This window comes from Lagopus muta, chromosome 7 (genome assembly GCF_023343835.1).
Source record: "Lagopus muta isolate bLagMut1 chromosome 7, bLagMut1 primary, whole genome shotgun sequence".
In the NCBI taxonomy this organism is placed as follows: Eukaryota; Metazoa; Chordata; class Aves; order Galliformes; family Phasianidae; genus Lagopus; species Lagopus muta.
The window spans coordinates 22304994-22321301 of NC_064439.1; the positions used below are offsets into that span (position 1 = coordinate 22304994).

At 41.1% G+C, this 16308-nt stretch overlaps 1 protein-coding gene across 5 annotated transcripts in view; it reads left to right on the forward strand.

The window, feature by feature from the left end:
• The first annotated feature begins 10408 nt into the window (after positions 1-10408).
• The window catches only part of AKAP9 (A-kinase anchoring protein 9), a 102117-nt gene continuing 96217 nt past the window's right edge, over positions 10409-16308 (forward strand). For 4 of the 5 annotated variants that reach the window (XM_048950308.1, XM_048950309.1, XM_048950310.1 and 1 more), the window contains exon 1: positions 10411-10640. In XM_048950308.1, the coding sequence (XP_048806265.1) occupies positions 10593-10640 (48 nt within the window). In that variant the 5' untranslated portion in view covers positions 10411-10592. Of the gene's footprint in view, positions 10641-16308 lie in introns of all 5 variants that reach the window. The other variant, XM_048950312.1, reaches the window with a different exon arrangement.

The following is a 16308-nucleotide window of genomic DNA, read 5'->3' on the forward strand; positions in this document are numbered from 1 at the left end:
GGAAAAATGATGATTGCACAGCCTCTCTGGGCAGTATTTGCAGCGTTCAACCATCCTCAATCTTTGTATTTAATCAGAAATTCTCTTGTTGCTTCTGAATCCTTTCACTATGAACCTCATCAAAACAACCTGGGTCTAGTTTCTGACCCCTGTTTATGGAGTAGGAGACTGCTATTAGTTAGATTCCCATCTGCAGTGGGATTGCCAGGTCACACCATGAGCCAGTGTGAACCCTCATTTAAGGGTAAAGACTGTCCTCCTCTTGAACTGTTACTGGTAGGAGTGAGCCAATTTTCCTTCCTTATTACCTGTTATTGCTCTGTAGCTCTTGTATCCTGTTCAAAGACCCTGTCATCACCTTCTTTTGCCAAACAGCATCCCTCAGCCTTTCACTCTCCAGGCTAAGCAAATCCAGTTCCCTTAGCATCTCCTCATTTGTTAGGTGCTCCAATTCCCTGACCATCTCGGTAATCATGCACTGAACTCTCCATTTCATCAACATCTCAATCTCATTCACACACTGTCTCAAAATATCTATATTCACCAAGATGGCTTGAACAGCATTCAGATGAGGTATACAAAATAAGGTAGGATGTATGAGCATCTACAGACATGCATCCCAAGTTTATAATCAAAAGCATGTAATTGATTATTTTTTCATGTGAAGAAAGGTCATGACTGTTTTGAACTTCATGTTTCCTATGTACAGTAATTAGTTGAAACAACATCACAAATTATTTCCTAAAGGACTCTGCCTTTGGATCTGCTAATGTTCCAATTCAAGTGAGCTTTACCCTTTCTAGGATACAGGAAGCCATTTTTCCACTTTACTGCTATTGTAGTTTACCTTCATAAAATGTACGCTTTCATACACACAGACACACACACACAGAGAAAAAAAGCCAACGCTAATTTTTTTGTTTTACCCTTTCTATTAGGAAGGAAGAAAATATATACTCCCTAATGGAAGTTCTGGATTGGAGTGAATTACATACAGGTTTCTCATTCTCATAATTTATCATTAAACTATAACTTCTAATAACTAATCTTTCAAACATACCTCCCTTATTGTTCTAATGATTTATTGCACCAGTTCTCTCCCATTGGTAAAAAGGAAGTAACTGCTGTTCTACTCTGGCATGTTTCATTCCAATTTTCACTCCCTTTAAATGTATTACAGTTCTTCTGTTGGCAGTCATAGAAACCCTATAAAAGCAGAATTTACTGAGGCCTCTTTCAGAGCCAAGGAATACATATGCAACTTGACATTTTGGAATATCTGTTTTCAACCATTAAGCTACAGTAGTTATTAGTGTAAAATAGTAAGAGCAATAGCTCTATCTCAAAAGTGTTGCTTGTACTAACGTTTCTTGGGAACTTCTATGTGTTCACCATAAAGAAAACCAAATGCATTGCACAAATGGACAGGAGGTCTTCGCATAGGCACTGTAGACTCTTAAGATTACCACTCTGTAGTTACTGGACATTAACACTAATAGAAATAAAACCAATCTCTTAAAACTACTAGAGGGCCTTCTTAATGATGCATCAACTGAAAATATCAATTAACAAGAATTTTATAGGTGGGTGAATTCCACTTATTTTTGAGAGCTGTGTGTCTGTCTTCAGCCATATCACCTATCCCTTTGAACAGTAATAACTAGATGTAACATAGTGAAAAGTGCAGCAAGGTCCCAGGCCACAGCAAGTGAGGATTTGCTGAAATGCGTCTGAAAAGTGAATTAGACCTTTTTATATTTCAGGAGCATCACATCACTTTTTTTGCTGCTGTTGTTTTTAAAGGAATCTCCTTAACAAGCATTTAATGAGTATTTAATAAGCTCATTCCCCACCAAGAATATTCTGTAGCATTTAATGAAATTGACCACAAAACAAATACAACATAAAATCATACAACACAATGATTATATGCAAGAGTTAAAAACAAAACAAAGAATGTGCTAAAAGGTTAGAGTTGGTTTAAACTAGCTATAATCAAAGACAAATCTAACCCAAACAAGAAAATACCCAACAAAGGATGCAAAATGGGTCCTCCAAGTCAGCAGTAATACAGACTGTTAAAAAGTTCGTTTGTACTTCAAAATCAAAAGGACAATTTATGGATGTTTGATTTTTATCGTGAAGCCAAATTAAGAATTAAAGACTAATTCAGAGCATCCTTTATAAGAAATGTGAAACAATCTCCATCCATCAAAGAAGAAACAGTTCAATGTGAAATGAACCTTAAACTTTTCCAATTCTGGATGATGTGGGAGTCTCAAAGTACTCAGCTTCATGGAGACAGTCCTGAGAACCAGTATAAATTATGACAACTAAAATGATGTCCAGCTTCCCATAGTTTTTACTCCAGCACTCCCAAGCTATGCCCTATACATACTCTCTAAACAAAAGTTTGAAAAGGTGTTCTGGAAGGACAGTAGCTAGCTGTCCTTCAATCTCATTCCAAAGGAGGTAGTGTTGTTTTGTTTTGTTTTTTAGTTTTTGGTGGTGTTTGTTTGTTTGTTTTTACTGTAAAAACAGTATCACAGCACTTGATTCTGGTCCATAACATGTTTGTTTCATGGCTACAATGAAAGATATTTTATTTCATGAAGATCAACTATTTTACAAAATCTTATTTTGGAAAATCCCTGAATAGTAAAAAGCACATCTTTTTGGAGTTCCTCTTCACTATTCAGAAGTACTTTTTAATTGAGAATTAACTGCATAAGTTTCAGCATAATGTATCATTTCTTGGGCTTCAGAGAAAGCTGGTTGTTTGAAAATCTCAGTTTTTCAAATTTTCCAGCACGCAGCTCAGGAAATGACATCACACTGCTGACTCCAAAAGGCAAATTGAAGTCCTGAATCTCACACACGCTCTAAACCAGTAACAGAAACAGCTTGCTGAAGTGAATAGAGCCTTTGTCCTGGAATTTTTCATGCTTTTTTAAGGACTCTGTAGAATCTACTTGCTGCATAAATCCTCAAAACAAGTTTTAAAAGACAACAATTTCAAAAGCTACAGAACAGGTTTCAGAATAAGAGAATGAATTCATACCTGTTAGAATTTACAGCTGGAAAGATTCTTGTGTTCTTAAAACCCAATTATATTTTTAGTTTAAAAAAAAAAAATCACATCATTTAAAATCTAATCCTTTGTTTTCAAGTAGCTAACAGCAAACGCAGATTCTGAACAGCAAAATAGGTACTGCAGTAATTAACAGCAACAAAAGCACTGACCAGCCACTTCTTTTCACAGGTGCCCTATCAATAACTTAGGAAAGATTTAATTTAAAGACCAACACATATCAGTGCAATAATCTAAGCATAGCCATCCATATACAATTAGATGCAATAGAAATCAAAGTTAGGTTACAATCTAGGTGACTGTCTAGTAGGTGTTTACTTCAGGGCAAGTTGATTAATCTGACAACTTCCAACCTCTGTATGAAAGCAATCTTTCCAGCACGAGACTGAGAAAGGACAGAAGTTGGTGTTCCCAGCAAAGTAATACCTGAAGCCACTGTAAAGAAAATATAAGGGCTTTCATTCTCCCACAAGGCTTTTATTTTGAAATGGTACTAAATCAGGTGCAGTTCAAGCGGCTTTAAGTAACAGTCATGATACAAGTAAAGTCAGATTGAAAAGAATTAACAGCCCTGTGATAAACCCTTAAGTGAATGAAAACTGCTCATTTTCTTCAAGTAGCTGATTCAGTATGCATCAATCCTTGTCTACATGCTACTAAAGAAAAAATGTTCAGAACAGCCAGAGCAAGTTACTTGTTTCTGAAAGTAATCAGTTAGCAAATTAGTTAATAAATTCTCAGCATATTTCAGTGAATTTCTCCAACAAGAGAGTCTTGGTAGAAACAGCTAATCCTGTGGGGTTTTTTCATTGATAACAAAGGACACACACCATCCACCTCTCGCTCCACAGCAACTGAAGAGCCTGTAAGGAGCTACTTCACACCTCAGGAGCTGCTGGCATTTCCCGAAATATGCAACATAGACTGAAGGGTGAAGCAATATCCTGGATCAACACAATTGAGGCTACTCCTTTAGCAAATATGATTCAGGTTCTGGAACTGTAAAGGCATTGTTCTCTCCCTTCGCCTTGAAATCCTGCATTGCTTACTCTAAACCAGTAAACTGGTGATAACCAATATTGCTTAGCTCTCTACATCAGGCAGCCTATTTCACATCAAGTTGTCTGAGGTGAAATATCTGCTCGTGGCTATCCAGCTAAACGCTATCATTCTCACTTCTACAGACCTGTTGCAGTCTATTCCTCCAAACACCGAGTAAAACAAAGGAAAAAGCACTCGAGGTCCTTTCACTGAGGCCAGTGAAAAAAGGTATCCTGAACAATTAGCATACTCCTTTTTTTATTTAAAAAAAAAAAAAAAAACCAAAAAAACCCACAAACTTCCCAAGCTTTGAACTTAGAACTTTCATTTGTGCTTTGCACACAATATGTGTCCCCACGTGTAACTCTCCAGCCTTTAAGATGGAATACAGTGAGAGGCCCGCGGAGGAACCGCACCCTCCGCTCTGCAGCGAGAGCCGGCCGCGCAGACACCGCCATGGCGCCGCGCCCAGTGCTGCCCCCTAGCAGGCCCGATTGGCAACTTTGATTTGTAACTCAGCCGTTTGCCAGGAGATGGCGGTATGAGATAAAGCATCCCTCAGTTCTGTACCCCGTCTAATTTCCATTGTAATCCTGCGAGCGTTTGGTGACAAAAAGCAACAGTCACACCGAGGGAGTGGAACATGGGGCACAGCGTTTGGTCCTGCTTCCACAAATGGCAACCGAAAGTGAAAAGAAAAGAGGGGGGGAAAAATTGTTTAGACTTGCCAGAAGTGAACGATTAGGCATGTTGTAGAGCCCCTGCAGTTCACAATTCTGTTGGCTTCTATAGAATTTTGCTCATTTTTACCAAATCAGTCTCGATGCACGGTTTCTTTGTGGGTAAAGAGTAGCTGAATGGGAATATGACCGTACGGCAGGCCCTCCTACCGATACACTGGTCTGGTGCACTGGATCTGCCTGCATTTGCAGTGCACCCATCATGTTTTTGCAGCAGTTCAACAATAAATCCTTTTGCTAGGCTGTCAGCAGGGTACACTGCTGCTGGAAGTGCTGCACATTCCTCCCAGCTCTGCTGTGTCTGGAGTACTCTGTATTTGAGGTAGTAGAATAAGATTTGCCTGTACGTATTGAAGTTAAGCCTCAGGAAACTCACTGTACTTGCCAGTTATTAAGGGATTACCCAGCGTGCCAGCTCCTTTTCCCCCCACAGACAATGCTAAAAAAGGCATGGCCCCTAGCATGACACGAAGATTTAGGACTAATTCTCATTAGGAAAGCAATTACATATTCAGTGTATTTTGAGACTTGCTAAAATACAAATAACAAAATCTCCTCAATTTCAGCACTCAAGTATTTACTAAAATAGGAAGCTATAGGCTATTCAGATTTTGTGATCGTGTTCTCATTCACTGAGTGCTTCATCTCAGATGCCACTGGAACTTTCTGCAAAGTATCGTGAATGCTTGTCTGTCGTATGAATGGTCTTAAATACATAGGTTGCTCTGAAAGTAATGCCTCCTAGTTATTTCCATGGAAACTGAAGAGAGAAAAAGAACACAGTAACACTAGTTAATAGAGCAAATTCTCAGCTACAGAACACTATTTTTCGACAGTCACCACCATTAGCTATACATTTTCACTAGTGATGAACCAGACCCTGCGTGCTTCTAGAAATCTGCATTGACACAGGTGGCAGCTGTGCATGACCAGAATGTGTCTTGACTTTTACGTCACTGTTGACAGTGCTGAAACATACCACCCAACACCTGGTTGTGCTCACATCCACTGTTTGTCACTGCCAACATTCAGCTAGTATTGATGAAAATCAAAGGATGCCATTTTTCCTCCTAGCAGAATTCAATCCCACACTATTGCTTCGTACACACTTCCATGTCAGATGCCATTTTGTAAGACTGTCCCTCTGCTGCTGTCACACAGCAACAAAATGCTATGGAATATTTCTGGGAAGTTTCAATCTCTACTGCCATACCACCAACATCTGCCTCTGTCATTGTGGGACAACATAATAAAATAGAAGAAATTACTTTTGGAGCAGCCCTCATACATTCAAAAATATTCAGATATTCAGACTTAACATTCTAATATTCAGACTGGAAAATCAGCCATTCCACATTGCACTGAAACACATAAACGTTATGCTAAAGTTATAAATTCCTTCATTTTTAAAATGCAGGAAAACACTAAACTGCCAAAAGGTAGAGGTATGTGGTCCTTAGACTCTTTTCCACATTGATGAGGCCACGTATTGGAGTACAGGGCCCACTTCTGGGCCCTTCAGTGCAGGGGATACATATAGCTACTAGAGTTATTCCAATGAAGGGTCACAATGATGATGAAGGGACATTCTCCTGTGAGGAAAGGCTGGGAGAGAGCTGGGGCTGTCCAGATTGAAGAAGGATAGGCTCAGGCGGAATCTTGCCAATGTACATTAATATGAAGGGTGCAAAGAAGACAGAGACAGAAAAGGGGCAATGGGCATGAGCTGGAACAGGAGGTTATGAAATTATGGAACCACAGAATCATAGAACGGTTTGGGCTGGATGGGATCATCTAGTTGGACCATGCCAACATCGGCGGGGACACCTCCCACTATACCCGGTTACACAAAGCCCCATCTAACCTAACTTTGAACACTTCCAGGGATGGGACATTTATAGCTTTTCTGAGCAATCTGTTCCGGTGTCTCATCATCCTCACAGTAAATAATTTATTCCTTTTTTTCTATTCTAAATCTAACCTCTTTTAGCTTAAAACTGTTACTTCTTGTCCTATTGCTATAGGCCCTGGTAAAAAGTCTCCAACTTTCTTGTAATCCCTTGAAAAGCTGCAGAGTTGGTGATAAGAGAGAGCTGGCATAAAAGACTGTAGCAGAGGAAAGACTGTCATTAAGGTAATCTCACATTCTTTCTGCAAGCTTACATTGAGGTAAAGACAAATAATTTTGATTTACAAGCATTATAATAGGTAAGGGCAACCAGCTCTTTTCTGCTTGAGCAGGGGCTGGACCAAGCGACCTCCAGAGGTCTTTTCCTGCATCAGCCATTCTGTGCTTCTCTCATAGCAGCTCTACATTATAACCAACACAAACAACTGATTTGTGGTAGAAGGCAATTTGATGCTTCTGGGTTACCTAATTAATTAGCTGTATTAGTTACAAGCTTACTCAAATTACCTACCTTGGTACATTATGCCTGCAGAATAAATTATTCATCTCACAATACTTCTCAGCTAGAGTATTGCCTCTTCCTAGCTCCACTATTTATATGAGAACAGCAACCAAATACAACAGCATATATCTTAATTAATTAAATGCTAGGGAACTTACTCAAATATGCCCAAAAAAAGATACATAGAGCTTACAATTTGTCAGATAATAAACTTCTCAACTTTTGTATGTTATTCTATTCTCCTTTCAGCAGAAGAAAAATGTTCAAGTTTGAAAACAATAAAAACACTTCTACGTGTTAGACTTTACTCTCTGTGTGACTGAAGCATATTAGCAAGCTGACTTTTATGCATGTTTTGAGTGAATGCCTGTGATACAGATCAGTGGGGAAGCTTTCAGTGTCTGAGAAGCAAGCAGTGAGGCTCTGACTCACAGTCAGTGCCTCACTAGATTCAATGAACACAAATACAAGCACATCCTGATCAATAAAATCTTTGGCAGGGTCACTTCTCAGATGGAGGCACCTCTTATTTTCACATCACTTGATCATTTAATGTTCACAATAATTGAAAATATTACCCCATCAGGCAGGTTATGAGCAGCAGATCTGGGGCACAGCGGAACCATTGCTGTTAGAGGTTGTATCATCAGTCTCTGTGTGTGATATTTTGTAATTTTTACATCTTATTTACACTTGTGATCTTCCAGCATCTTGTTCTGATCTGGTATCCCTCTCTGCTTCTCACTTCAAGAGACAAGGACAGAACTGCATTTCCTAACTAGAACTTTGACTTTCATCACACATTCTCCGTAGGCTTCATCTTGAAGCCTTGCAGTCCACTGAAGTGCCCTTATGAGTACCACCAGGCACATCTTCACTGAACAGTGCATAAAGTAAATGAGGGCCATGAAGCAGGTAGAGTTTCATCACTAGAGAAATACATCAGTAAATATGTTTTTGTCATTTTACAGAGCAATGTAACCCAAACCTAGTTCTCACATTCATTGTTCACAGCAGTTTTTAATGAACTTTTCCAATAAACCCATATATTCACATGTAAATACATGCCAGGGATTAAACACCAGTCATTTGTTTGGGAGAATATCTGACCTACATTTTTTATCTTGTAATAGAAATGTTTCACTTCCCATCTGGTACTGATAAAATCAGCTTACACATTTAACTGGTGTAAATTCAATGAGTATTAGAAAGTTAATTGTTGTGAATTAGGTGTTTAACTAAAATCCATTAAAATTACATGGATATAAAGCTTGTGAGATGAAAACTAGGCCCATCAATTCTTAGCATTAACTCAAGAACCCATTTAATTATGGGATTTGGGGAGCTTGTAATTATCTTCTAAATACGGTGTTTACTGATCAAGAATTCACTAGCATAGTGTCATGCATGTGTGAAATTTTACTGACACCTAACAGCTAGTTCTCCGACAGCAGCCTCCATCGGCCCAAAGGAATGTCATCTGCACAGAACAGCTCATTTATTTTTCCCTCAGGGGCCTTCAGAATTCCTGGGAGGAGGAACCACTTACATTTGCAAAGGCCTTGCATACTTGGCTGTATTAAACTGGGAACACAAATTTAAGGGAAGAATTCAAATACATTTGAATTTCAATGAAAATATTTCCTCCTTAATTAGTTCTTAATTTCAGTTTCACTTGGTGTTTTTCTCTATAACATGCTTTTCCTGCAGTGAAATAGCAAGGACTGAGAACCTGAACAGAAACACATCATTGTTTTAAACATAAAACAAAGTGTAATGGAAGACATTTGTAATTCTCTGCCAAGGATGGTGATTTTCTCTTTTGGCAATAATATTTTTCATTTCCTTTTCAAACGAAGATTGAGGATATTATTTTAAAACACAGAAATGCACAATATATGTACTGATATATCAGCAGATGACTTCAGGCTTTTCTATGAAATGTTATATCTTTTAGGAGGAATGGGAAATACTAAACAAACTCTGTGTGTTCAGTTCACTTGGACAGCGATACAGGCAGGGAAGTCTTTATTTTTTTTGTCTTGATTAGTAATAATGTGCAAATAATATTTTCTTTCGCCATTTCTTGGAGCGCATCTGGTCTTTGCTAGAAAACTCAGCTAAAGAAAGGTGTATGTTTAATGAGCACATACATTTTACGCTTTAAAAAAAAATCAGTGGAAAATGTGAATTGCATTAAAAAGATCACCAAGGCTGAGAACTAAGTACATTCAGAAAGATTTTCGGTTCTGCATCTAATGGAGTAGAATTGTTCTAAATGCAGAAGGAAGTATCTGTTTGCTCCCATGCAGCTGTTACACACCAACCAAAAAAGGCTTGGCAGGAATGTGTGAGACAGAGCCATTCATCACAGCACCAGAAATGGAACTGACTTCATGAGCAACCAAAAGAGAAAGCACATAGCAAGCATGTGAATAGCAAATTTGCTATTCACTATGCAAGACGCACATTTAGGGGACGATATTAATCAAAAATTAAGCAATACAAAGAATACTGCTTTGTATCGAATGATGGGGTATAGAAATCCTATTAGCATTTAATAGCCGTGTGTCAAATTCCCCATTGATTTTAACACAACTGTTTCAACTTCTGTGACACGATGAGCGTGTGCTCGGTGGTTCAAGCAGGGGGATTGCACATCCTTTGTTGTCAGCCTTGCGCAGTATGACACAAAGCTCGTTCCTATCCCTCCACGGTTCAGATCCATGCTACGTGAAGCTGAGCCACATGTAGCTACAAGAAAAAACACTTAGAGAATCAAAACTGCCAAGATGAGCACTGCAGCCACAGAGGGCGGACCTGCGAGACCTCAGCGCTGCAGAGCGCGGGTAGCGTTAGCTCAGACATTAAAGGCACGCCAAGCAGCAGGCTCTTCCCTACACGGGTCCTTTGTGCGAGAGGCAGCCCCCCACCCCGAGCAGGGCTGTGGAGGGGGTGTGCCGTGCCGCTGCCCCTGCCGCTCCCCCCCGGCGGTGGGGTTCAGCGGTGCACGGCCGCCGCCGCCGTCGCCTCAGAGCAGGCTCGGCAGGAGTGGACTGAGCCCGGGCCGGAGGCGCTGCGGTTGGGCGGGAAAGGATGGCGGCGGGAGGAGGAGCTGGCGGCCACGTCACTTTCCCCGGCCGCGTGTTTACGTGGAGATGAAGATGGCGGCGCCGGTGTCTCCGCCACGGCAGCTGTCGTCGCTGTGAGACGGGACAGGAAAGGACAGCGAGCTGCGCGTGTCTCGGCTGAGGGGGGTGTGCCCGCCTGCCGCCGCCCATAACGCTCTGCTCTCCCCGCACAGACGCCATGGAGGACGAGGAGCGGCTGAAGAAGCTGGAGGCTGGCAAAGCTAAGGTGGGAGGCGGCTGCGGCTCGACGGGGGCGGGGAGGCTGGGGGGAGCGCGGTCTGCGGGGCGCAGCGGGGCTACAGCGGGACCTGCCTCGAACAAAGCAGCGGAGGATGCGCTTTGTGCCGCCCTCCGGCGCGCACTCAGCTCCCGCCGTGGGTTCAGCTCGCCTTGGCTCAGCGGGACCGCAGGTGTCGCGACGGAGCCGGGAGGTGGCAGCCCGCGGCGGGGCGGGGAGGAGGGCTGACCGAGACATCCTCCCGTCTGCCCCTTAAGCTCGGGCAACTCCCTGTAAACCTTTAAGGAAGTTTATAGAAGCGGCAGCTGCTGCTGAGCGCGGCATTAATACCTCTTAGGGCCCGGGATTAGAGCTGCCGCCGGCGATGTGCCGCGGGCACCGCTCGGGGCGGGGGCCGGTGGTCCGGAGGAGCCTGAGGGGAAGCGCCTGCGTGGCCGGGGGCAGGACATGATGAGCGATGGCGGTAGGAAAATCAGGTGAAAATGAGTACCCTGACATCAGGCACCGTCTGGTCCCTTCGGGCGATTGTTGCTGAGTGACAGAGATCAGAGCTTTGTAACGCTAGTAACTCACGTATGTACCCGGCGTGGCTGGAATCACCCCCAGCTAAAGCCTAAAGGGAAGGGCAGTCTGAAGATCCGGCTGTGAAATAGCGTCGTTGGCCTGCGCATGTAGCCGATGGAGACGGGTGTGTAGTTGAGCTGTGAAGCATTATGCTGCCTTAGCAAAAAACTTGGCAATTCTTTTGTTTCTGCTTCTTTTGAAAGGATGTTCCAAAAGCACAGGGGTAGAGTGAAGCTGTAAGGAACAGGAACACCTGTTGGAGAAAACTTGGACCCCCCACAGTGTTTAAGTGCCACAAGAACCATGTGCTGGTTTGATTTGGAAGGGATCTGAAGGGTCTTTCAGCTCAGCCCCAGCCATGGCAGGGATGCGGTGCCACTGTGCTGAGAGGCACCGGGCAGTGGCAGCAGCAGTGCACTCAGAAGCTTGTAGGCTGGCTGATTCTTCCTCACAGAGAGAATAATGGGAGTAAATTTGCTAATATTTCAAAGCACAATGAATAATTTATCACCAGGTTTTTTTTGTTTGTATTGGCCTGGTGTTAACATGGAAAATTACTGACAATTTCTGAGGAGTGAACCAGAAGTTGAGGCTCAAGAGGGAACCCCTATATTACTGAAGCGCAGAACTGCAGGGTTTGGAAGGGACCTCTGAAGATCATTGAGCCCTGCCCCCAGCTAAAGCAGGTTCCCTACAGTGGGTCACACAGAAAAGTTTCCAGGTGGCTGTTGAATATCTCCTATTTCCAGAGCAGTCTCTCTAGCCTGTTCTAGTCTCTGTTACCCTCACAGTAAAGTTCTTGCTCATATCTATATGGAACTTCCCATATTCCATTTTTCTGCCCACTGCCCCTTGTTTTATTGCTGCACACAACTGAAAAGAGCCTAGCCCTATTGACTTGACTTCCACCCTTTAGATATTTGTAAATAAGATTCCCCCCTCAGTCTTCTCTGTGCTGAACAGTTGCAGATGTCTCCACTGTTCCTCATAAGGGAGATGCTCCAGGCCCTAATCCATCTCTGCTGGACTGTCTCTATGAGTTTTGAACAGAGAGGCCCAGAACTGGACACAGTACTCCTGGGCAGAGGAGGGGAAGGATCACCTTCCTTGATGTGCTGGTCATGCTTTTTTATATTCCTGCTTGCTTTGAGAAAAGGCATGTGTGCATTTCAGTAACTTATTTTACACTTTAGGGACACCATCATTATTGTTGCCCTTCTTCTAGCCTTTTCTGGTTGAAACTTAAGAAATATATCCCTGAACACTTTAATATCCTATGGTTTTAGGCTTCCCCTGTGGTTAAAATCACTGCAACTCTTTAAATCTATACATATTTTACATAACAAGAGACTGTAAAAGCACTGTTAGCTTTTCAGATATTGCACTGGCATTCTCTACACTGTTTATCCTCCTTTTTCTTCTCTCTCTTTTTTTTTTTTATTTAAATGCATGAATAGTGTAATTAAATGTGTTGTACAGTGGAGACTGCGTCTCAGTCTTCCAGTGACGAGTGTTACTGCTGAAGAGAGAAAAGAGGGAACTGTGTTAGTGGAGAATGGAAGCAGGAGTTGCTACTGCAGCTGCTTTTCTCTTTTTCAAGGATACAGGCACGTTCACATTCATGGTCAGTCCCAGAACTGCTTTGCTCCCATGAATATTTTCTGCAAAATACAGCAACAAGCATCCAAAAAACTTTTGATCACATTGAAAGCTGTTTAAATAGCAGGAAAAACATGTTGAAATATATGTTCCATTGCTATACTGCAGGTACTTTGATGCTTCTTCTAGGAAAATCTAAACTTAAAATATAAACAGGACATTATAGTAAGTGTGGGATGAGTAGGAAGGCCAATGAGGGGTGCAGTGGAGATGGTAAGTACACTGCTAAGTTATTATTCAAAAATGGGACTTAGATTCCTAGGTCTTTTTTTTCTTTAAAAGTAGTGCCAAGACTGTGTGTGTGTGTGTGTGTGTGTGTGTGTGTGTGTGTGTGTTAAGCAGTGTGGTTTTTCTGGAAAACAGTTGTTAGGTGATTTTCTCATCGTAGTGTTGAGTACTAGCTGTGAAGTTTGGTTTTGTATGAGCTTTGTTTTTCTGGATGTCTTCGTATGATGCTGTCTCCCTACACAAATCTTTTGCAGAGAAGTCTATCACAAGTGCATTCTTTGCAATGGAATTTTCCTTGGAGTCTTCTTTGTAGTATTTTTGGAAATGAGAAGCAGCATTGTGAATCATACCTTGATTACATGGTGCTAAGGGTGCTCCAGCCTGACAGAATAGGGCTCAGCCTTACCCGGGAAGTCATCTGAAAAATAGGATAAGCTCTTGATAGAGTTGTACCAACGTTTATGTGTATCTGCTGACTTTCTGGGACTGCTTCATAACAGAGGTTTGGTGAAGTTGAAGCATACATTATTCTGTCTGTTACAAACCTGCGATAGCAAGGGAGGCATGAAGTCAAATGTGGCTAATTATATGCTCTCTTTTCCAGACCTGTAGTCATTCACCATCCTTTGCTACATGATAAATGTGCTGGGTATTAACCCGGAGTTGATGAATGTCTGTTTACCTTAAATTAAAATGGTCTCTTTTTGCCTTTATAGAACTGCAGTCTCCCAAAACAAGCTTTTCTTTATTTAGAGCCTGAACTGATTATCTTGGCTCAAGAAAATCCAGAATCCAGGAAAGGTGTGTGTCAGATTGGCTAGTTAAGGGAAGCAGGGTTGGCTGTGGTAGAAGGGAGATTTGTGCCAGCAGCAGAAGTATATATGCATGCTGTGAAGTTGATCAGTGCCCCCAAAACACAGTGAACTCAGAAATCAGTCAGATGTATTGTGTGCCTTGCCTAAGAGATTCTGGAATATTGTTGACTGCCTGAGTTTATGTAGGTACACCTGATCCTGCGAAAGACAAGGGCTTGGTGGTTGAACGTGTTGATTTATACGTGTGCATGCCTGTATGTATCAGTTTGCTTGGAAATCTCATGTAACATTAAAGAGGATACTGTTTGTGGTGGTTGAGTTTGTTAATTTTATGTATTTATTTAGCAGTTTAGGATCTAGCTTTCGTATCAGGATGTTGCAATGTTTTGATCACCTTCCAGATCTGTACACAGTAGTTTGCTAGTTTCAGAATGAAAATGTTGAGGACTCTGATTCCTCTGTAAGAAAATGCGTGAGGATTTTGACTATTTATTTTTTAAATAAAATATTTTCATGTTCATAAATATATTTAGTATATCATTTTATTTATATATGTATATAATTGTATAGATATAATTATGTTAAAGGCAGACAATCTTATAGTCTTGCAATGACAGAAGCATTCCTGCCACACTGTTCTGCAAGGCACTGAACCTCGCAGCTATTAAAACTGGTTAAAATAAGAGATGTAGAACCATCAACACCAAATTTTAGAGAATAGTCCAGTTTACAGTCTTGAAGGGGAGTAGAGAGGGTTCACCCTCAGCTGTATGCTTTTTTGTGTGTTTTTTATTTTGTTTGTTTTTGTTATGGGAGGTGGATGAGTGAAGACATTAATTTACTGGGTAGATTCTGCAGGTTGGTCTAGGATTTCACTTGCAGTTAGTGAGTTCCATTACTTGCTGTCCTAACTTTCAAGAGCTCTGTGGGTATATGTAATACATTCTTGCTGTAGTGCTTGAAAAAATGCAATAATTGTTGAACAGTCTTAAGAAATAAGGAGCTGTCTACTGTAATTAAAATGTAATTAAACATATCTGCTCTGAGCACAGATGAGATGCTGTGACTGCAGTGAATGCTTTTTATCTATACCATGAGTCACTGAGTAGATGGGGCAGTGAAGTAGTTTTGGGAAGCAATGATGGCACTCAGTGGACAATTTATACAGGTTATATAACAAATCTGACAAGCCACCTTCACAAATCGAACAATAAAAAGAAATAATTGCAGACTTTGTCTTCTGGTCATGCAGTTTTCTGGTGTCTGAAGATGAGAATATATGTCATTAGAGCAGCATTGCTTAGGAGTCTGAGAATGTTGGCAATTTGCTTTCATACATCTTACTGTCTTCAGGGCAGAGGAAGGTTTAACATCCTCATCTCTGGCCTTTTCAGGCTGAGAAATTTTGGATTTCTTAGAGAAAGCTGTTGAGTTGAATGTTTTTCTTGGGTTGTTTGTTTTTCCAGGTGTTTGGTTTTTGTTGTTTTTGTTTTGTGCATGTGTTTTAAGTTTAAGACTAAAGCAAAACATTAAATAATTATGTGCCACAGTGATTAAAGCTTTAATTTAAAACCCCCAGAAGAACTTAACATATAGTTTGTGTTTATAAAACACAGCCTTTTAAATTCCCTGCAGTTTACTCAAGGAGGAAAAAAAAAAAAAGCAGTGTCTTACTGGTTATTAAGAGCTTTTCATCACAGAAAATGAATTAAATACATTGAAACCTTATCTTTTGTGAAAGAGCTGGCCTACTAACATGTCCTCTTTTGCCTTCAGGTACAGACTATTCATTTTGTTCGTCACCCGTCTGCCTTCAGTAACCTGAACAAAAACGATTAAACAAACTCCTGGCAGGAGGAATTTTGTTTTTGGTCTACATTTCCTTGCTCTGCTTTTCTCTTAAACCAAGAAATTATATTCAACCTTATCAAGAAGTGCTAATTTCATTATAAAGCCCTACTCGTTGCTGTTTCTCATTACAAACGATGGAGGAAAGCAGCTTTATGGGTTGGCAGCCTTCAGAAAGGGAATGATGCTGGATTGCGTCTGTATCTGAAGGTGTTGTATGGGTACTGCTGGACAAGAGAGAAAGAAATGGAAGGGGAAGGCAGGCTGACCAACAAAGGTGTGGGTGAGCTTTTGCTCAACAGATGTGATCTCAGAAAGCCTTATCTCTTTGTTTAGAAAGAAGCAGCAGAGTGAAACTATGTGTGAACTATATGAACTATAAACTATATGAAACTATATTTCATAGTGAAACTATGAAAATGTGCTCTAACAAAGAAAAGAGCTTTTAAGATTGTTTATATGGGGGAAGCAATTTTCTTGCACCTAAAGATCTTCACAAAGCTGTGAGGATCCTGCCTCATTCCTAGGCATTCTTCTTGCGT